The 21,686-nt window shown below is 40.2% G+C and overlaps 1 protein-coding gene across 6 annotated transcripts in view; it reads left to right on the forward strand.

Annotated features, from left to right (window-relative positions):
* LOC109867325 (rho GTPase-activating protein 15) overlaps positions 1-21,686 on the forward strand; it is a 52,143-nt gene that overhangs the window by 10,606 nt on the left and 19,851 nt on the right. For all 6 annotated transcript variants that reach the window (XR_004203984.1, XR_004203992.1, XM_031796064.1 and 3 more), the window contains exons 3-9: positions 1,682-1,741; positions 2,045-2,194; positions 5,926-6,015; positions 16,456-16,554; positions 16,863-17,025; positions 18,132-18,263; positions 20,047-20,145. Coding sequence is in view for 4 of the 6 variants with exons in the window: in XM_031796064.1 (XP_031651924.1) it covers positions 1,682-1,741; positions 2,045-2,194; positions 5,926-6,015; positions 16,456-16,554; positions 16,863-17,025; positions 18,132-18,263; positions 20,047-20,145 (793 nt within the window). In the remaining 2 variants the exon portion in view is untranslated. The remainder of the gene's footprint in view (positions 1-1,681; positions 1,742-2,044; positions 2,195-5,925; positions 6,016-16,455; positions 16,555-16,862; positions 17,026-18,131; positions 18,264-20,046; positions 20,146-21,686) is intronic.

The raw sequence follows: 21,686 nt of genomic DNA on the forward strand, positions 1-21,686 counted from the left end.
AGCTTAATTGAGCTGATCTCTGTTTGACTCTGAGCACTTCCCTGTGGGAAAATCAGGGTAAAGATAAAACAGATGATGCATTTACAAAATGAGCAATCTGGTGTAGCATATTTGGAATAATGTAGCTACCATGTTGACAATGAACTGGACATAACCCCAACCATTTAATATTTTTCATAAGCTGGTGGAGGGGCTGGCTGACACCTCTAGTTAGCATAGTGGTTCATACATCGTATCATACAATACATCTGTCTGTTGGCTGGAATGTTCATCTGCAAAATTTCAGATAGCGAATAGTACTAGAAGTGTTTACAACAGGCCATTGACCTTCAATCCATCAGTTTAGATTGCTTAACATACACAGTTGTATTGTAAACCTTCATAGGGTTTATTAGTAATTGACAGCAAACTGAATTATTCAGATGATCACTGCCGTGAGGCCACGTCTGTGGTTTTGTTGGGTTGCTTGTTTGCTAATTATGCAGATGATACTTGTTTGTGAGACGTCTTATACTGCAATAATACAGTTTGTCCAGAGGACAGAGATGCAAAGGCTACTGGAGATAATGAACCAGTTCCTACGGACTACAAACATGGTCATTAACAACTCGGAACAAACACAACTCAGAACACGGAACGTTAAGAGTGTTGCTTTAACATTGCATCAGTGTTCATGAATGTTGTTCATATTGCAGATGTACTTTTCATTTCATTACATTCATTACATAGCGGGTCTCGTCTAACAGACATCAAAAGAAACGTTATTTGTTTACTCCCATGTATTAGATATGTTACCAGAGAGCAGAGAAATGCTTTCTTGACCTCCTCCCATATATGGACGTAAGTGTGTTAAAACCAGCTGTACTGTGACCAGCTCCACCCTCTTACACTGTGATTAATGAGAGAATATAGCAGGACCCAATCATAATGAATATAGGACTCGGCGTGCCGGGGTAGGCCTATCCTTTGAACAGTAGAGGGCAGGCCAGCACCGTGCTGAAGGATAAAACTGACGACAAAACCATACATTCTGTGAGCTGTGTTTCCATAGTAAAGGGTGTGGATATCGCAGAACTCTTGTTCAACTATGTATAACCTCAACCTCTTCTAAGCTACCTTTACTACAGCTATACCTAGTACTGCTTCTGCTGCCACTCTGTTACTACAATACTGAAATACATGGAGTTGAGAATGGATTTGTCAAATGACACTCAATAATCTTGCTGTATTTGTGTCCATGTTTATCTTTTGGAACGAGTGTTTACATTTGCTGTGATATTGATCTGAATACTCATGGTCTGATTTTGGTTAGCACTGGGCTGTGTGCGTTGTCAATCTGTTGTCACAATGCGAGGTCTCATCTCATTAACCCCACGGTGGCTCCATACACATTACTATCAGAGACTGTATTGTCTTGTATGATATAGACGTTGTATATGTATATTGTATATAGACGTTGATGATACATTCACACGTAACCGTACTCTGTATGCAGTATATTGCATCCTCTTTACTGCATGGAATACATAGACTCTTAGCAGTACCTGTACGCCTTTAATTTCACTGAACCGATTTTATTAGCTAAGACAATATGGCCACAATCAAGCAACAGCTCTGATTTGAAACAGTCAGGGAAATCGGCTCCTCTTCAATATATTTTTCTGCTTTCCTGTTTCTGTAGATCTCTCGTCACCGGAGGAACCAGTCTCAGCATAACATTGGTGGAGCTGCAGAGACTCTTGTGAGTATGACATGTCATCAAAAATAACTGTTTGTATGGCAACATATGGGAAGGAATGTATTTGGTTTATTATACTTTATTGCTATATGGTTGCTATTGACTATTAGACTATTTCTATAAGTCTAACTTTGAAGTATTATTCACTATAAATATGTTTCTATGCTTTTAACTCAGCAGGCCTATTTTACATATTAAAATAGGTATATTTATTTAGTTTATACTGATAAAATAGCATGTGTTTTATTTTAATATTGAATTGATTTAATATACGTTAAAGGCTAAATGTTACATCATGCATTTCAGGTTGTTTTGAAAGGTGAATATTTGAATAAAGCCAAAATATCAGATGGAGGCAAAAAACTGAGGAAGAACTGGGCTTCAACTTGGGTAGTCCTGGAGACTGATAAACTTCTGTTTTATAAAGAGAGCAAGCAAGAAGCCCTGACGAATTTGGTAGGTTTTTACAACACACACACACACACACACACACACACACACACACACACGCACACGCATACACACAGTAAAGTAAAAAGTGACAGTTCTGTGAAGTAAAAAAGTGACATCAATAGGTTGGTAACCTGCTGAATACGAGGGGGCAATGTTCAATTACAGCCTCAAATCAACCTTCTGAGGGATTGCCTATTAGCATTATGAGTGCAAATGTTGAGTGAACACACGCTATGTGCATTTTAATTTGATGCCAGAAATGAAGCGTTTTCTTTTCATTTTCTGATTTCTCAAACTGGCAAATTAACTTTGGCTTTGATCCCAAGGACTGGAGCTCACCCCATCAAAAAGCAATGAGGAACTGTTTACCCCCTTGTGAAGTGGACTGCATATAGTGTGTGTGTGTGTGTGTGTGTGTGTGTGTGTGTGTGTGTCTGTGTGTGTGTCTGTGTGTGTCTGTCTATGTGTGTGTGTCTGTGTGTCTGTCTATGTGTGTATAGTATGTGACTTTAATCCACCCTGCCCTGATGTGGTTCTGAGAGAGAGAGATGGAGAGGGAGAGGTGGAGCGAGACAGAGAGAAACTGGTGACTGGCAGAGAGAGCGAGAGAAGGGGTGGTTGGGGGGAGTCTCTAAAATGAGCTTGCCATGCTTTTTAATGAAGCTCCAAGGACTTAATCAAAGCCCTCTCCCTTACTGAGCCCCACCAGGGCAACGGTCTGTCAGACTCTCCCCGTCCAATAGTTCATTATGGGCGAGAGAGACATTTCCACTTCCACATAGATTGACATATCTCCCCCCTTTCCGATGGAAATAGTTGGTACAGTGGAGTGTGTGTGTGTGTGTGTGTGTGTGTGTGTGTGTGTGTGTGTGTGTGTGTGTGTGTGTGTGTGTGTGTGTGTGTGTGTGTGTGTGTGTGTGTGTGTGTGTGTGTGTGTGTGTGTGTGTGTGTGTGTGTGTGTGTGTGTTCATTTGATAATTTAATTTATCTTTGTTTCAGAGTAGAATAAACAGCTTATTAATCTCTTGTGTTATCATTTGGTCACTGTGGGCAGTATTTAGGTTTGGGTCTGAATATACAATGTCGTCACCAGCATATAAAGTCAGGATATATGAGTCCACCTGCAATGTGTACATCATTCTGTAAGGAGAGTTATTTATTCAGTAGAAACAAGAATGGGCAGTATTTTACATCATCCAACTTAAACACATGTAGTTTACTCTGTGTGAGGCAGGTACTATAAATCAAATATCACCTAATTTATCCAATACTGTACCTGTCAGCCAAGGTAGTTAATTGAGTCGTCAAGGTTCAGTTTATTCCAGGCTGGGCATGTGGGATCTCAGTGAGCAAATCAAGGCCTAAGATAGCTTGATTTGATTCTGATTTATGGTGTTTACAGTGTATTGTGATACTACATTGTAATACTGTTGTAGAATGTCCTTATCATCTTAATTTTCTACAGCATCTCACTATAATTTACCCTTGATTTCCCTCGTCTGAGACCACAATAAAGGGAAATTATATCTAAATGAGTTCCCATGCCTTTAACACTGATTAGTTCTTCTTTAAAAAAGCTACATTTTCTAAATCACATTCCCTTTGTCTGAAAATTATACCATTCTTGTTTTCATACGGTTACACACCGCTTCTTTAATTCCATAGAGGATATGAATAAGATATTAAAGGTTTGAATTACAGCACATGTACATTCTCAGTTTACAGCATAATGAATATAACAAAAATATGATATTTGGGTAGAGCACTTCCTTTTGTTTATTCATTGTGATTTATATCAAATATCTGTCCATTATAGAGAAAGCGTCCCTCTTTAAACATTTATTTTGATATTTACTGCACAACTCTGATACATTTAGGAGTCCCATTCACAAACACAGCAGTGAAACTACACTGAAAAAAAATACAAACTGTCACGTTCTGACCTTTATTTCCTTTGTTTTGTCTTTATTCTGTATGGTCAGGGCGTGAGTTGGGGTGGGCAGTCTATGTTTGTTTTTCTATGTTGGTTTTTGTGTTCAGCCTAGTATGGTTCTCAATCAGAGGCAGGTATCGTTAGTTGTCTCTGATTGAGAATCATACTTAGGTAGCCTGGGTTTCACTGTTGGTTTGTGGGTGTTTGTTTCCGTGTGAGTGTTTGTCGCCGGCTCTGTTTCGGTTTTCGTTTTCATCACATCGTTTATTGTTTTGTATTTCAGTGTTCAGTTCGTTTTTTAAATAAATCGTCATGAACACTTACCACGCTGCATCTTGGTCCGATCCTTACTCCTCTTCGGACGAAGAAGAAATCTGCCGTTACACAAACACAACATACAAAATTTCAAAGTTCATATAGGGAAATCAGTCAGTTGAAATAAATACATTAGGCCCTAATCTATGGATTTCTCATGACTGGGAATACAGATATGCATCTTTTGGTCACAGATAACTTTAAAAAAGGTAGGGTCATGGATCAGAAAACCAGTCAGTATCTGGTGTGACCACCATTTGCCTCATGCATTTGCCTCATGCATCTCCTTCACATAGAGTTGATCAGGCTGTTGATTATGACCTGTGTAAAGTTGTCCCATTCCTCTTTGATGGCTGTGTGAAGTTGCTGAGCATGGGTGGGAAATGGAACATGCTGTTGTACAATTTCAGCTTCCAAGAATTGTGTACAGATCCTTGCAACATGGGGCTGTGCATTATCATGCTGAAACATGAGGAGATGGCGGCAGATGAATGACTTGACAATGGGCCTCAGGATCTCATCAGGGTACTTCTGTGCAATCAAATTGACATGTAATTGTTTTTGTAACTTATGCCTGCCCATACCATAACCCCACTGCCACCATGGGGCACTCTGTTCACAACGTTGACATCATGGGGCACTCTGTTCACAACGTTGACATCAGCAAACCGCTCGCCCACACGATGCCATACACGCCATCTGCCAGTTGAAAACGCGATGAATCTAAAGAGCACACTCCTCCAGCATGCCAGTGGCCATCGAAGGTGAGTCTTTGGCCACTGAACTTGGTTACAACGCCGAACAGCATTCAGGTCAAGACCATGGTGAGGACGATGAGCACGCAGCAGCTGAGCTTCCCTGAGGAGGTTTCTGACAGTTTGTGCAGAAATTCTTCAGTTTTGCAAATCCACATTTTAATCAGATGTCTGGGTAGCTGGTCTCAGATTATTCCGCAGGTGAAGAAGCCAGATGTGGAGGTCCTCAGCTGGTGTGGTCACACTTAGTTTGCAGTTGTGAGGCCAGTTGGACGTACTGCTCAATTCTCTAAAATAACTTTTGGCTTATGGCAGAGAAATGAGAATTCAATTCTCCGGAAAGAGCTCTGGAGGACATTCCTGCAGTCAGCATGCCATTTGCAAGCTCCCTCAAAACATCTGTGGCATTGTGTTGTGTGACAGAACTGCACATTTTAGAGTGGCATTTTATTGTCCCCAGCACAAAGTGCACCTGTGTAATGATCATGCTGTTTAATCAGCTTCTTGATGTGCCACACCTGTCAGGTGGATGGATTATCTTGGCAAAGGAAAAATGCTCACTAAATGGGATGTAAACAAATTTGTTCACAAAATTTGAGAGAAATAAGATTTTTGTGGGATCTTTTATTTCAGCTCATGAAACATGGGACAAACACTTCACATGTTGCGTTTATATTTTTGTTCAGTATAGTAACCTTTATTCACTAAACACCTCTCCACTATGTCTGTAGAAACCTGGCTGCAGCCCTGATGGGGTGGATCTCTGTGGGGTCGTGGTTGAATGGACAACGGAGAGGTCCAGCCGGAAGAACGTGGTTCAGGTACGGCCATTTTGTTTCTGCATGAATACAAGGATCAAGCAAGTTTACAATAAAACTGAGCAGCCTGCAAATTGTCTGTTTCAGTTGTTGATGATGGGATGTTCTCGGATGCACTCTTTCCTTGATAATTTCAGTATATAATAGACTCAACTTAAGATATTTGATACATTTTCATAAATGATTTTTTGTTGCTTCAACCACCTGTTCAGAGAAGACATTTCAATTGAGTCAGATTGCATTTGAAGGTGATGTTAAGCCAACATCTAGTCTCCTCAGACCCAATGGCCTTTAGTGTAGGGAATTAGACCTTTGAACTTCACAGTACTATCTTATTTTGGCCTTTTCAAGATACTCTTTGATAAAAGCTTAAGCCAGCAAAGCAAACTGATGATCAATTCATTGGCGGTGACAGCACAAGTTTTCATGAGAATAAAAAATGCTGTGATAAGCGGGAGAAAAGGACGAGGATGAGAGCAGATTTCACGATCTCATCAGACGCTTAAGACACTTCATCGCTGCCGGTCGCTACTCTTCCGCATAGTATTTCAGCCTCAAAATCTTAATGCAGTGAAGATTAAAATGGGAATTACACCATAATCTTAAATAATCCAAGTGCTGTGGACAGAAAAGTGTGTGTAATGCCGACGCAAAGCTATTCTGAGTTCTGACAACATTGTCAATCAACACTAGGATTACAGTTAAAATTAGTACGGAAAGTTAGTTTTAATTTCGCACCATTCCAGAGACTGATTTATACAATAATCGAAGAAATACCTCACAAAGATATGCCTGTCAGATGGGTAGATACGATTACAAAAATATAATAGAAATGTTTGTTTTGTTAGCCCGCTTATACAGTATCTCCGCTCGCCATATCTCTGACTTCCAGATAGATCCCAATTTCTATGATATTTCAAGGACGATGACAACATAATTACTCTATTGAACCACATAAACTAAGGGCCGGTTTACAGACTTGATGAGTTTGGCACTATTGAAAATGGTGATCTCAAAAGGCCATTCACGAGATTTGATAAGGAATAATTACAATTTCCTGCAAAGTACCCAGTGTTTGCAGACATAAAGGTGACTCCTTGATTGATGGCATCAGTATATACACTAAATGTACAAAACATTAGGAACACCTTCCTAATATTGAGTTGCACACCTTTTTGCCCTCAGAACAGCCTAAATTCTTTGGGCCATGGAAATCCTTCTTTAACCTGTCTCCTCCCCTTCATCTACACGGATTGAAGGGGATTTAACAGGTGACATCAATAAGGGATCATAGCTTTCACCTGGATTCCCCTGAGCGGTCTAAGTCATGAAAAGATTCCTAATGTTTTGTCCACTCAGTGTATTTCAGTGTATTTCTTCCAAATCCAACATTTCAAATGCACAAGATATATCGATTGATTGCGCTTCAAATCCAATGTCCAAATATGACAAGGAGCCTCAGCTCAATAAATCCTGCAATCAAATAGGCATGAAGCCGAACCTTATTTTCCGCTCAGCTCTCTATCACTATCATTCTCTGTGAACATTCCAGTAAGGAAGTGTCCTCCCTGGACAGTGTTGTCATTAACAGGCTACCCAGCCGAAGATCACAGGGTCATGACCCTGAGAAATGTGCCTCTCAGTCAGTCAGCGTTGACTTTCTAAGACCTCAGTACTCACCAGCTGTTTTTCCCCGCAGTAGCTTTTCAGATCAGTGACATGGCTGCTTGGCAGGCAGGAAGCAGCCAACCTGCTCTTTCTAGAGGAAGTCGTGGGTAAAAGGATAGAGGAGAGCTGAAACTGACTCATTAAGCCAATGCCCGCCTGAAAAAAAAAGTATGTTTTTCTTATCTATAAAGTTGAAAGTTTAGTGAATGTGTGATCGACTGAGGAAGTGGTTCAATCAGTTTATGGGGGGTCCTGCAAGGGGATTAACATGGTTAGAAGAGAGCTCTGGTTTGGCTCGAGGGCAGCTGAAGGAATAGTAAAAGTGTTAGAAAAAGTTGTTGATGAAAATGGTTCAGAAATAGGTGTTCATGTTATTCATCTACCTAGTTTATTTATTCACTTTTTTTTTCTTTCTTTTTGTCATTGTGGAGGAGTGACAAGTTTGGTGACACAAAGGTCTTCCATATTCCACAAGCAGGGGAAAGAGGATGGGAATGGGAGGAGGGTGTTAACTGAGGCCATTGTCACCCACAGTATTTATTCAGCTGCATGCTTCTTTTTAGACTTGACACAAGTCTGTTACTCACCCTTCCCGTTATCTCTTCACTCACCAATATCATAATTTGTGTTTATGAATAGATGGACATTGTTCTTCATGATTCAGTATTGCCCTACCAGGAGCTTAAGGAAGGAGGGACTTTGTTTTCCTTCAAGGTTACTCCACACTTCAGCTTAGCGAGACACTGTGAATAACCTTCACTTGGTCTCTACATAGGAAATTCTTAAAACAATGCAAGGTTCATGTCTGCTACATTTTTATCAGGCTATCAGTTACACAGCCAGGGTTGACAAAGTGAAACGTAACCTTGCAGAAACAAGGAGGGAGCTCTGGTCTTTGTATTTGGATTCCTTTGACACCTGAGGGACCCCCGTATCTTGTGCCATGCTCACGGAAAGAATGCATACACAAACATAGTTAGAAACCAGAGAAAACTGTGGTCAATTGTGATGTGGTTGTTTTGAGGCTGAGAGTAAGTCAATTCTGCGTCTGCATCAGTCTCAGGTTAAACATCGCATGAGGATTGACAGGAAATACACATATTTGACTGCAATATGAGATATGAGATATGTCATTGTTCGTCACACGGCTGCCTTATGATACATAAGATTGTAAAAACATACAAAAAGGTTCACTGAAGAACAGAGATTGCTTAAACTTCACTATTTGTACTGTGATAAAAAAAACATTTGAAGAATCATAGAGGTAGGAGGGGACATGATGCAGAAAAGGGACATGAGGAGAGGACATACTTTACCTTGGGGAACCATAAACCAGACCATATATAAGGCTGTATAAGGCTAACATTGTCCGATCAAAGTCAGACACAATGAGCATAACTCTGTATTCCAAACTGCAGTCTATCTATATTGAGCTGTCATACCAGGGATGGCAGGTAGCCTTGAGGTGAGAGTGTTGGGCCAGTAACTGAAAGGTTGCTGGTTTGAGGACCGGAGCTGACAAGATAATAAATATATATAAAAAATCTGTAGCTGAGCAAGGCACTTAACCCTAATTGCCCCAGCGGTGCTGTTCAATGGTGACTGTGACCCTACTCCCTGTGGGGGGTTCAGGGGGTTGGGATATGCAAAAAACACATTTCCACTACAAACTTGTGTTTAACAGGACAAATGTAAGCACACCCCAAATTATATACTAAAAATAATATGTCAAAACTGAATGGAAATGCCTGGCACACTGTCTTTATAACCAAAAGCAATTCATAAGAATTTCAACATGATTTGTTTTTTTTAACTGTTTTCAGGATTGATGAAAGCAGATAGTCTGTTTGAAAAGGGCTAACGGCTCAAAAACTATCCCACGAGGCTAATAAAACTTGAAGTATCTCTGACGTTGCTCAACAAATGAAAAGGAGCACAACTTTGAATAAGTGGTCGTGCATTTTTCATGCCTTTCTGCATATTTCAGTGTTTGAGTCTGGCGTGAGTGAGTTAAAAGCAAATAACAAAAGGAGCAGAAAAGTCCAAATTGCGTCAACTCCACCAGAAGAAAGAGAGACAAAAAGTAGTGTAGTGTCAAAGGCGTCTGGTTAAACCCACTGGCCGCATCTACAGAGACGTCAACACCAGCATCCTTCTCTCATCACTAATTGATTCTTTGGAGTTTTGGGCGACTCTCGCTGTGAGCCCCCTGTACCCTCTCTGCTCTGACAAACATCCTTCTCATTGTCACAATGTGGAAAAACAGACTTCAACAACAACCATGGAGAGAAGACAGAAACAACTAAGATGATGAAATAGAGCCCAGGGCTAGATAATAATGAGTCCATTTTAGTGGAGGAGCTTTAACCTGCCACCACTCTAAAAACATTGCTTTATCTTGACTAATCAACAGGAAAGTTTAATATTCTTGCGAAAGATCCGTAATCACTTCAGGAAGCGTCCTTCTGAGAGTTAAAGGTGAATTATACTGTCAGGATGTCATCCTCATTTTTTCGGAAGAAGTTCATTGAGGTTAGCACAGTTTTTGATCTTTGGATTTCTGTATGCGCCTCAACCTTTCTAAAGTTCAGTCAGATGAAAGGCATTGACTTTTACAACTGGCTTGGCCCTTGTTACACCAACACAGAGATACTAAACACCTCCACATCATTATGCATCAGCCAGGCCCTGAAGTGTAGGAGCTGTATCTTGAGTGGAGCAAATAAATAAAAAAGCTGGACCAGATCGATGTAAATTAATGTATTTACTATTTAAAGCAACTGAAAGATCAGTACAGTAGATAGTCAGAGCAGGTTATAGTTTGTACAGTAGGAGTAGGATTTATCCCGTGCCTACTGGTCCCCTGATCCCAGGATGTAATCGTCCAAAGCTGCTGACCTGACTACTTTAATGCCATCTGTCTTAAAGCTCACGGTGCCTGATTGCTTCTTGATGACCAGCCGTGATTACGATTGTGAATAGGAGTGGCTCGCTCCCAAAATGGATCCCACATCACACACATATAGAGGTAGCCTCTCACAGACACAGACTTTGCTTGTCCTAGCCAACACTACTTTGGTGAGGTCTAGGAGATTGACCTGTGGTTAACCTTTTACTGCTGTGGGCTAAATCAGGTTCACACAGAGTGTTCCTTGCTAGTCTTAAACAAATCTACTTTGAAACAAAAGTATATACCTCACAGACATGGTTATGGGGGGGAAGAAGACACCTGTACCATGTCAGATATAGAGTTGAAATGTATTTAATTTGGAGTTTATCAAAATATTACACTGTATATACATCACAGAAGACTGAAATATAACAAAACCGTTTCACATAGAAACACTGTATTTTCTGCATATTTTTTCTTCTTCTCATGTTTATTAATTATGAAATTATGAAAAATATTAATAACATTCCACCCATGAAGCCACTAGAGGGTGATTTGGTCATTTGACTGCAGGAAAGGGCTACACCCAAAAAGAAGCTGGCATCGGCCATCAACTAGTAGCTTAGTTTATTTAAAATACTGCCTATACTAGAATGTTAATGGAAAAGTTAGTTCGACCATAATAGCAATATCCAGATCAATGAATGAATAATACCACATTTTGTTTGATTTTGAGCAATCACATTTTATATAATGAGCATATCCTTTCTCCACTGCTACTACTTCATCCACCTCCTGTCTTGTCATTTCTTGTCCTCCTGGCTGGAGGGTAGAGACCGCACCACTAAGACATGCACCATATTGTAGCGATTGCATGTCTCCGTGGTGTCAGAGCTGCGGGAGTCTGGAGCTCTTTAACAGTGTTATCACAACTGGCGTTTCACACTGTACCTCACGGCCATGCGCACGGATTGATATGCTTCGGAGTGACTTTTTGATAAGTGTTATGGCTAATTGGCCCAGGAGGATGGCAAGATCTTAGGGCTTCAAATGTGGGTCGTAAGATCATTGTATATCAATCTATTTACATAATGGTAATGTATTTTGTTTGTTATGAGAGGAAGGCCTGTCTGTTTGTCACTCTGTGATCTGGTAGAGTACCATCATACGTTGTATTGGTATACATATGGATAGCCCATTACTCCCAGCTCGGAATAAGGATAGTTACAGCTCCACTTTGTTACTAAGTTATTACACATTTATTATAAGCTGTGAAGTAAAGTGGCACTGTGATTTTTATATCTTGTCTCTTTCTCCACAAACCATGTAAAAAATAAAAATAAATTTAAAACAACGTGAGCGTTTGAAAGATTCTTCCTTGTAACCCTTAAACACAGATACTTTATGACAACAGAGTCGCAAGGCAGCTGGCAATAGTCCCAGATTAACACAGAATGTCACCTTGTGAAACACTAGCCGTCATCTAAGGCCTGACCCCTACAAGACGTAGTCAGGTTCCCCATGTCATTCTCTCAGCTGGTACTTTCTCGCACGCAACCCCCCCCCCCTCCCCCCCTTTGTTTTAAAAAGGCTTTTATCTGTGTATTTCATTCGGTCACTGGAAAACAGTGTTCTTATTCAAAGGAGGGAAACAAGTGGAAAACATAATAGTTTATTAAATTGCATCGGCATTGCGTTACGTTGATTGCGTAGCTGTAAGTTACCTTCGTAACGCTCCCTCTGAACTGGGTCTCTGGAGACTTGAGATGAGGACTTAATCCGTTAAAATGACAGTCTCTCTCTGGTAGTCCCAGAGCGTAGAAAAGGTATTTGTGGTGTGGCCCTTCTTCCTCAAAGCTGCTTACATTGAAGTGGGCATTAATTTGGTTCTTCAGAGAAACAGTGAAAGTATATAGTATGTTAATCGCCAGTACGGTGGAAGGATTTAAACCCCCCAACAGCAGATTGCCTTGGAGATTACAACTTAGAAATGAACTTCAGTTAAACCACATGACTTAATTCTAGCCAGACATGCATCACACAGTATTAAATGTTATACCTTTCTTATGTGGAGAAATGTGAGCCACCAGGATTGAGCATCTGGGATGAGTTCAGGTCATGGAGCAAAGAGAAGAGAAGTAAGCAATTTGTGGGTTATGAATTGTGGAGATTTATTACATTTTCAGCAAATGATGGAACATTCTTATGACAACTGTCGCCTTGGCCTATGATAACTCAGCAGTACATTGCAGGATTAACATTCTGCTCAGGTCAGACCTAAATAAAAAGCATCCAACACTTAGATACTCTTTAATTTCACACTATTTCCACTGTTATTCTAAGAACTTTTCTTTCTGTGATTATCATCGCAGTTTTGACACATCTACAGATATTTTGTTGCAAATTGGAAATAATTAACATGGCAAAGTAGAATGCTTCAACATTGCATTGTTCCTTTATGAAGAACCACAATTAATGTTTAATTTAAGAGCCACATGCAAATGTAAAGGCACAAATGGCACTCTCCTCTCTGCTCCGCTGTGCATATTTAAATATTAATGGCTCCAGTCAAAATATAGCCCAGAAATTCAACACCCTCTTTATTAAGAAATGTGATGAAAAAAAAATAGATTTATTTCATATTCTTTTTCATTTCTAAAAGCAAAACACTACTTTGCACTGGTTACTATAACTGCATTTCACTTCTTTAAAAAACACATCAAACTTTTGACTTTTGTTTTTGTATCGTGGCAATGAGCTGAATATATTCCCTGAATAGAAGTCAAGTCATACCCTTTATATGCAGTCATTTTACAATGCATTTCCATTGCGTTGTCAAGGTTGATTATCTCCTATAATACCTCACATTTCATAACAGTCTATGAATAACCAACAATTGGTCTGTTGGTTATAAAGAACAATGTTAACCAGTGGTATAAACGATATAATTACATTTTTATTTCCCATAGTCCTTCTTTATTAATTAATATGTTTGCCTATTGTTTTGTTTGACTGTGGGGACCTGGATGTGAGTGTTGCATTAGCCTGCACCTCCTACATTGTCTGTTGTGTTCCATTTGGACTATAGCTAGCATGTTGATATGAAGGGCCTTTGGGGTATCTATCTGCTTTCACATACATTAGCATCTCCAGCAAACATTTGCCTGAGAATAAAATGACCATGCTAATTAAAATCCCCAACTCTTAGTTCAAGAGGCCTGTGCACGTCAGGATTAATATCATGGCATACTAAGGAGTTTGCGTCGTCCCAACGAACCTACAGCTCAATATGAGCCTGAGAGGCGGTGCCCTACACACTGTACCTTTTGTGCTGGCTCAGATTAGGACAGTTGACATGTGAACATGGAGACTGGGTAGGGCCATATTTAGTTGAAGGAGCTTATCTCCATTTTTCATTAGCTGAATGAATAGACACGAAGCGTCCGCTGTCATTTCTCTGCGCTGCTTCAGATAATCTTAAATGCATCTTTAAGATGCTCCTAAAAAATACATCTATATTTTTTAAGCAGTTTGCTCTCAATTTTTGATTAAACTTCAGAGGGAAGAGTCTGCCTTATCAGCAAGTCAGATATACTTTGGTGTAAGCCAGACATTTCAATAGGGTTCTGTTTCCAAGATGACAGGAGGAGAAAAGGGACATAATGTTCAGGATGCATTTCTGTATGAGGATCCCATGGACTACATGATAAATCCTGAGTCTTAAACCCCAATATGAAGAGGATTGTAGGCTAGCTTCACCATGATATGGACACATTGGATTTCAACAGAGATTCCAAGTTGCAGGGACCAGTTAATAAACAGTCACTAATATTGGTTTCCTCTTTCAAGGCCTAGGATTTTAGGCTTATCATTTGAAGTTGACATCCAGGCACATAACTTCAAAATCTTTGCAAATCTCCCATTTGATATTAATAATGTACGTGAAAGGTTGCTTTACTCATTCTTCAAATCAACTCGTACTATGATTCTAGAGCTCTGACATACTGGTGTAAATCATTTCTGCCAAATTATACAATTATGAGGGGCTGTGAATGGCAAAATGAAACATCAATGCATACAGTCATCCCAGTTGAAGGTAGCTAGATCAGTCCCCTGTGGGAATAGAGGGGGAGCTCAGTGTGTCCACCATCTAACATTTATAAGAGGAACAGACTGTAACTAATGCAAAATTCATGCAAATACATCTAACTTGGGTTATAAAACAACCTATCCAAGTCCATTATGATCCTGTTAATCATGGAGAGAAGAGGTGATACAAACACAACCGATCTGTGTTGTTATTTATAGGGTGTACTGTACATGGTAGTGGTTGAACATTTTTTACACAAGTTCCTGTATGCATTTTTTTACTGTTTTGTGTATCTGATTACACATACTTTATGTTAGAGAACAGGAAATAGATCCTCGGAGCCCAAGGTTTGTGTGTTTGTGATTGTTTGGAGAGCACTTTCAGATTCACCAGTGAGCCTCCCCGTAACCTGTCCCCCACATTGCAGCGTGATTGCAGAGCCTATTACTGACACGTCCTGGGGAGCCTCGAGGAAAAACAATGTTCCAGAGCAAACATGCTTGTTCAGATGCTTGTAACCCAAGAAAAGAGGGATGGCAAACTCACTCTGACAAGGATTGTGCCCCTAACCATTCTCTGTTTTTATCTGGCATCACAAAAGCATGCTGCTTAACTGCTCCTGACGCTTTGTAAGGAAGTCACAAAAGTCAGTTCCACAATAGTCCCAAACTTTGAAGGTCCATGTAGGGTAACCATGATTGCATGAGTGGAATATTGGGACAGCAAGATGTGAGATGCTACTTCCCAAGGCTACGAGTGACTTTGCAAGCATGGTTGTTGATAAAATATGAAATTTCCTCCTCAGAATTTGTTAAAAGGTTTCGTGTGACAAAAATAATTACAGTCTGGTCTGGCTTTTCATGCTGGATTAAAGAGATATTAATATACGAAGGGGAAAAGGTTACTCACATCCCAAACTCCATACGGTAAAAACACTTCCTCTAAGGAATTATCACATAGATGAATGATGAACAATTGTCAACATTTTAACTAATTTATGAAGATAACATGCAAAAAATAAGTTTCATCGTTATGTAAGGTTATGAAATACCATTTTATCTCCTTTTATGTTATTTTTACCATTTCCTTTACAAAACATGAGCAAAATTTAATCAGCTGTAATATCAACCACACTTGACAATGCTGACCTTGATGTCATGGTTTCTCAAAGACTTTTACTAACAGTACAGTTATCCTGTTTGACGGCGCCAAATGCTGTTACTACACTGTTGCAGAGATGCAGAACAGGCCTGATATTAAGATGACAAGTATCACACTAATTATGTTTTCCCCTCTGAGAATACAGTCTGCATTTGTCTCTTCTTTTGGCACACACACACACACACACACACACACACACACACACACACACACACACACACACACACACACACACACACACACACACACACACACACACACACACACACACACACACACACACACACACACACACACACACACACACACACACACACCCTGCACAACGTGAGCTTCTTGTCAAACACAGAGAGCACACATATTAACAGGCACATAGCTGAAAAGACTCAACAGACCAAGGGAATGAGTATCAAGTACAAAGTCTGCTGATGCTGGAGTGAGCATAGTCTTATAAACTCATGTGGATCAGTAGGTGTCATTAAAATGACATGAACATATAAATATTGATTGTATTATGAATTCTAACCTTTGCTATTCGGTATGTATTATACCCCGCCTCATGGGAATGCATTAGGTAAAGGCCTGTTTGTTGTTGTACCTTTATTGAGGTCAATTTGAGCATTCTCTGTTCCAGATAACAACCAGCTCTGGCAGTGAGTTCCTTCTCCAGGCTGACAATTACCCCACAATATGTAAATGGCATGATGCTATTAAAAGCACAGCTGACAACTTGGTAAGCAGTTTCCTGTTTCGTACAGACGGTGTATCTGAAGTTCAACATTTCAGAAGTGTTTATGATATTGAAATGATGACTAAATCATTCAGAATATTGCTTAGTCATAACATGCTTCTCAAAATGAAAGCAAGACAATTCCATAGATCATTGACTATATATCAGGTCAAACATATAATTGTATGTTCCACGTAGTGCAGATAATCGCATAGACCTGCTTTACTGAATAATGACTGTTAATAATGAGTTACTGTATGCAACCAGTTACCTTTGGACTCTGAAAGGTTGTAACCTCCTTTCTGATGTAGTCTAAAGGAGCTGGAGGACAGGCCTCTGGCAAGCCTGGCATACAGAGAGCAAACAGCACTGAGTACCTACCTAGACATGGGTTGCTTAGCAAGACAATGTCACTGCCAAAACCTGCACCTGATTCCCCCTGCACAAAGGAACCTGAACACAGACGCTCACTCAGTAAGTTGTCTCCAACGACTATAGTTCTACTACAGTTGCTAATCAAAACAATTCTTGACGTGTTAGTACAAACTGGAACTCGGAGGTATGCTGATTAAAAGTTGTCTCTTATCTGTGCTACTGTAGGGATTTAATTGCTCAAAACACAACTTTTCCAGGGAAATGGTTGCTCACACATTTGCATAATGTATGTGTGCTCGTTTCCCTTACCCTTAAGGTCTGACAGCTTTCCTGATTTTTAGTGGCACTTTTTTTGTGTTTTCTTTTTATATGCCCAAAATGTGTGTGGGACTGTTGATTTCAATTATGGCTCTTGTAGGAACATGACACAAGAACATGCTAATTTACATTATGTCATCGTATGTCAAGTAGCAATTATGTTAATCCCTGTCATTGGTTCAAATCAATCTCATCACCTTAAGCGCTGTGAGACGAATATATTGATGTTGGATGAGCATATTAAAATCTCTAATTAGGGGCCAGGGACATAGAGGCCAAGATCCAGTCTCTTATATCCAGCTGCTTGAACCTTTCATTATGGGTATGATTCTGGCTATGTTCATGTGAATTTATGCCCATGAAAAAGACCGTACTTTACACAAACTGGAGAGCAACATGGATAGCTTTTTTCCCCCTGTACGTCCTACTGTATGTTTTCAGGAAATGATATACAATCACCTGACAACAATAGTATTTGCTTTGCAACTCTGTCTAACCCAACTGTAATATAATGAATATATTCAACTTGTTTATTTTATTGCAAAGCTAGTCCGTAGACAAAAATAGGTCATTTGATTCATTTGGGAGGAGCAGTGTTCGTTTTTATTAGAATGACAAGCAGCACCCGGACTTTAAAAAAACGACAGGGAATTTCTCTAGACATGGAGAAGTTCAATTGGAATGAATAATAGAAAAAGACAGCCATGGGAGAGACCCCTGGAAGGATGCCTAATTAATAAATAACACTGGGACTCTAACGAGAGAGAGAGAGGGGAAGAGCGAGGGTCAGGTAGAGAGATGAGGGGAACCATGCTATCCACCTCCACTTTACTGGCTGAACATTGTAAAGGCATATTTTAACCATGTGTCTGTGTGTTCCTGACAAGTTTTCAAGTCTTCCAAGCTCACCTACAGCATGTCGGACAGTGCTGATAAGATTGGGGTGAAGAACAGACTCAAAAAGTTCATCTCAAGGCGGCCTTCTATGAAGACTCTACAGGAGAAAGGCATCATCAAAGGTATCACAGTATTCTGTTTTAAATGTACCAGTATAAGTGTGTTATTTTCCAGCACACCTCACATGTTGTGGAGAACACAAATCGTTCAAAATGTGTTGTACATTTGGTCATCTTTTTCTATTAGGACAGCCCTTCCAATAAGAAAAAAGAGAGTTAACTGTGTGTATATTCCTAGATGTCACAATTTATTTTATAATTGATTTTAAATATAGAATAACTAGTGATGATAATGAGTTATTATACTGATTTGAAAAGGTCTTTCCACGTTTATTAGGAGTCACAGAACAACAGTGATTGATAAAATTAAACTGAATGCATTTTACTTGAACAAACCATGCCAATCCAACCGGCAACCACAGAATCCATTCCTCTAAGGGGGAACTAATTTATTGAGCTCACGGTTGAAGGAAAATACACCATTAAAGGGCATATTTAAGCACATTTGCAATCCTTAGAAGAAGGTAACGGTATTTGGAATTTCCCCCAGCTTCAAGGAGACCCTTTAATGTTGTGTCCACGGGACAAACGCTAGATCAAAGGGAGAGGACGTTATTGACGGAATAAATGAAATACTTCTGGATTAAGGAGTGGGGCAGGTGGCCTCCAGACTGTCCTATTTGGCAGGGCTGGTGGGCAAGCCACTTCAGAGAGTGTGCTTCCTCAAATCAGGTCCCCCCCCCTCCCCCTTTCCTATCGTACTTCAGAATGCAAATTAAATCCATGCAACGCGAGGGTTATTTGAATTCCTTTAGGAGGGGTAATTTTGCTCCATTTCTCTGCCCCCCTTCCCCCCCCCCCCCTCGTCTTTTCTCTTGCTTATCTGCCGAGCACTGGGAAGTGCATTTTGTATGCAAAGGTGCCGCGCTTGCAGTCATTTATGTATTTGGTGCACACTTCCCTCCAGTGTATAAACAAGAGAGGGCGATCTTTGATGTTGCACAGTGCTAGAGAGACAGCACTGTTCAAGAGTCCCGATAATGTAACATAAGCCAGTTGATGAGTGAGAAAGTGTACCTCTGTGCACAGTCAGTTTGAATTCCAGTCTATGATTGATGAGGTATGCTTTGCTAACCCTAGCTTTTGCTAGCCCTATAGGGCGTCTACTAGAGATTAACTGACCAGAGTTAGTGACCACAGAAGCCTGGGTTTATTGCCAGTAAGGACAGGTTAAATGAGGGACGCCTTAGTACATTTAAATGGACAAAAGTAGAGTAATGAAGCAATGGGAATGTTCATATAAGGCAAGAAAATGTGGCCCCCCTCTTCCTCTGATTGGAGCAAAGCGGCCTGGGATTCTCAGGGTTCATGGGAAAAAATGTTAGCGATAAAATGCTAAGTGTGTGATTAAACATTAGATTGTTTATCCTTTACCAATGTGGCCGTGGAATCCATGTAGCCTACTGTTAGTAGCACTGTTCTGGAAACAGCCATCAGAGGAAAGCAGGGCAGTAGGAGTCAAGAGCGATGAGTGTTACTACTCATGCTATGAAATAATTACCTATCCCTCCACATAATGATGATGATGATCAATGGACAGTATTAATGAGATATTTCAAGCGTGAATGGAATGACTTATTAAACAGACCTTTTACCGTTCCACCAAAATTCCTGAGATCTGAAAACAGACATTTCAACACATTCCACGTTTGAGGACTTTTGATGCAATTAAATGCAATATCTGGTGATTACTGCTAATATCTATATTTTTACACTGTCTCTAGTTCAGTAGTTCTGGGAAATAGATTTTTTTTACTGAACAAATCATGTCTTTTTTTCCTCACAGATCGAGTGTTTGGATGTCACTTGTTGGCACTTTGCGAGCGGGAAGGGACCACTGTGCCAAAGTTTGTCAGGCAGTGTGTGGAGGCCGTCGAAAAAAGAGGTATGCACTTATACTAAAATTGTTATTTTTAATTAATACTTTGTTTATGGGAAATAAATCAACAATGGATAAGATGTGTGGGGGAAGTATGTACTGTATTGTCCTCCTGTATTTGGGAGTTTGACCCTTATCCACACCCTGACCCTGTCGAGTCGGCCTGTCCACCTCAGTGATGCTTCATCTCATACAGTTACAGTAGCTGCTTCAGCATTTCACCACTGTTTACACTTCCCCCTCTGTTTTGACATTTGAGAGTGACTATGAAAAGACCTATAGTTGAGAGTGCCTGTTTTATAAGACGTGTATCCCGGTCATTGACTCGTAGTGTTCTCACACAATGTGTGTGATCGGTAGTTTCCCAGGCTCCGTCACATAGCTGGCCAGGCAAAGGCGCTGAACCCTGAGGAAAATGCTCCTCGGCATCCCAAATCACTCACTCCTGGTCCGCGTCCAATTCCGAGTCCACTTCAGACTGTTTATAACGCGCTGAAATTGAGACTGAATTATGTGTTTGTGTAATGGGTTCCGTTTGTGGTTTTGGCTGAACATTTGTTCAGGACTATTAGTTATCTGGGGGTAAAATTGCTGTGGCCCGATAAACACGCTGAGAAAATAATAATGATTAAGAGCGTCTTTTAACTGTAATGATTATGATCTAAAGGTCTGTTGCATTTCTTGATACACGATGGACTTTAGTGTGTTAGAAAATAAACCTTTAGACACGCACTCACTCACTCGCACACACACACACAAACACACACACACACAAACAACATTTGGGAGGCCATTGGCTGGGCTCTGGACACAGCAGGGAAAGAACAAACAAACAACTTCTGACTGCTTTCTATGTAAACAAAGGGCCAAACACTGGGGTGAAATTCCTCTGGACATCTTAACACTTGAGCTGCAGAAAATAGCCAGGACGTTATACAAGAATGCCTTGCAAAGAATGAAACGTACGTCTTCTTTACTTTTCAAGTCAACCATATCCTCAAGTTACCCCACCAGTGACAGCGGTATAGTACAGTACATAGCGTGCCACTGTCAAATGCTCGGGAATGTGGACGGACATTCATTAGAGCAATTGATAGAAAGGGCCAGAGGAAAGTGTCGCCCCAGCTACCTCTATGCAGTGGCAGTGTTAGTTTGCACTGACAACAGTGTGACTCAAATATTTGGCATTACAATCTGTAGCCTAGCCTGTATTTCAACGTTTAAGCCTCCAGCCTTGTGTATTGAAATGCTGTTCACTTTTTAATGTATATATTTTTTAAATGGCTTGTTTTTGAGAGTATGTACAATGAAAGCATGACAATCTATCAAATGTTGTTGAGCTGGTTTGGCAGGCTGGTCTCCTGTACTTGGATGCAAAAGAAAATGGCAGTCAGACTCTATAATCAAAGTAATGCTCAAAATGTCACAGTGAAATAGAGCCGTATGTTGTCCAAGTCCAAGCCCTTATCTAGGCAAGATGTCAACTATCCATTCCACTGCAATGAATGTACACATTGTCTATTGTAAAACCCAGGAATTGTATCTAA

This window comes from Oncorhynchus kisutch, linkage group LG2, assembly GCF_002021735.2.
Source record: "Oncorhynchus kisutch isolate 150728-3 linkage group LG2, Okis_V2, whole genome shotgun sequence".
Classification (NCBI taxonomy): domain Eukaryota; kingdom Metazoa; phylum Chordata; class Actinopteri; order Salmoniformes; family Salmonidae; genus Oncorhynchus; species Oncorhynchus kisutch.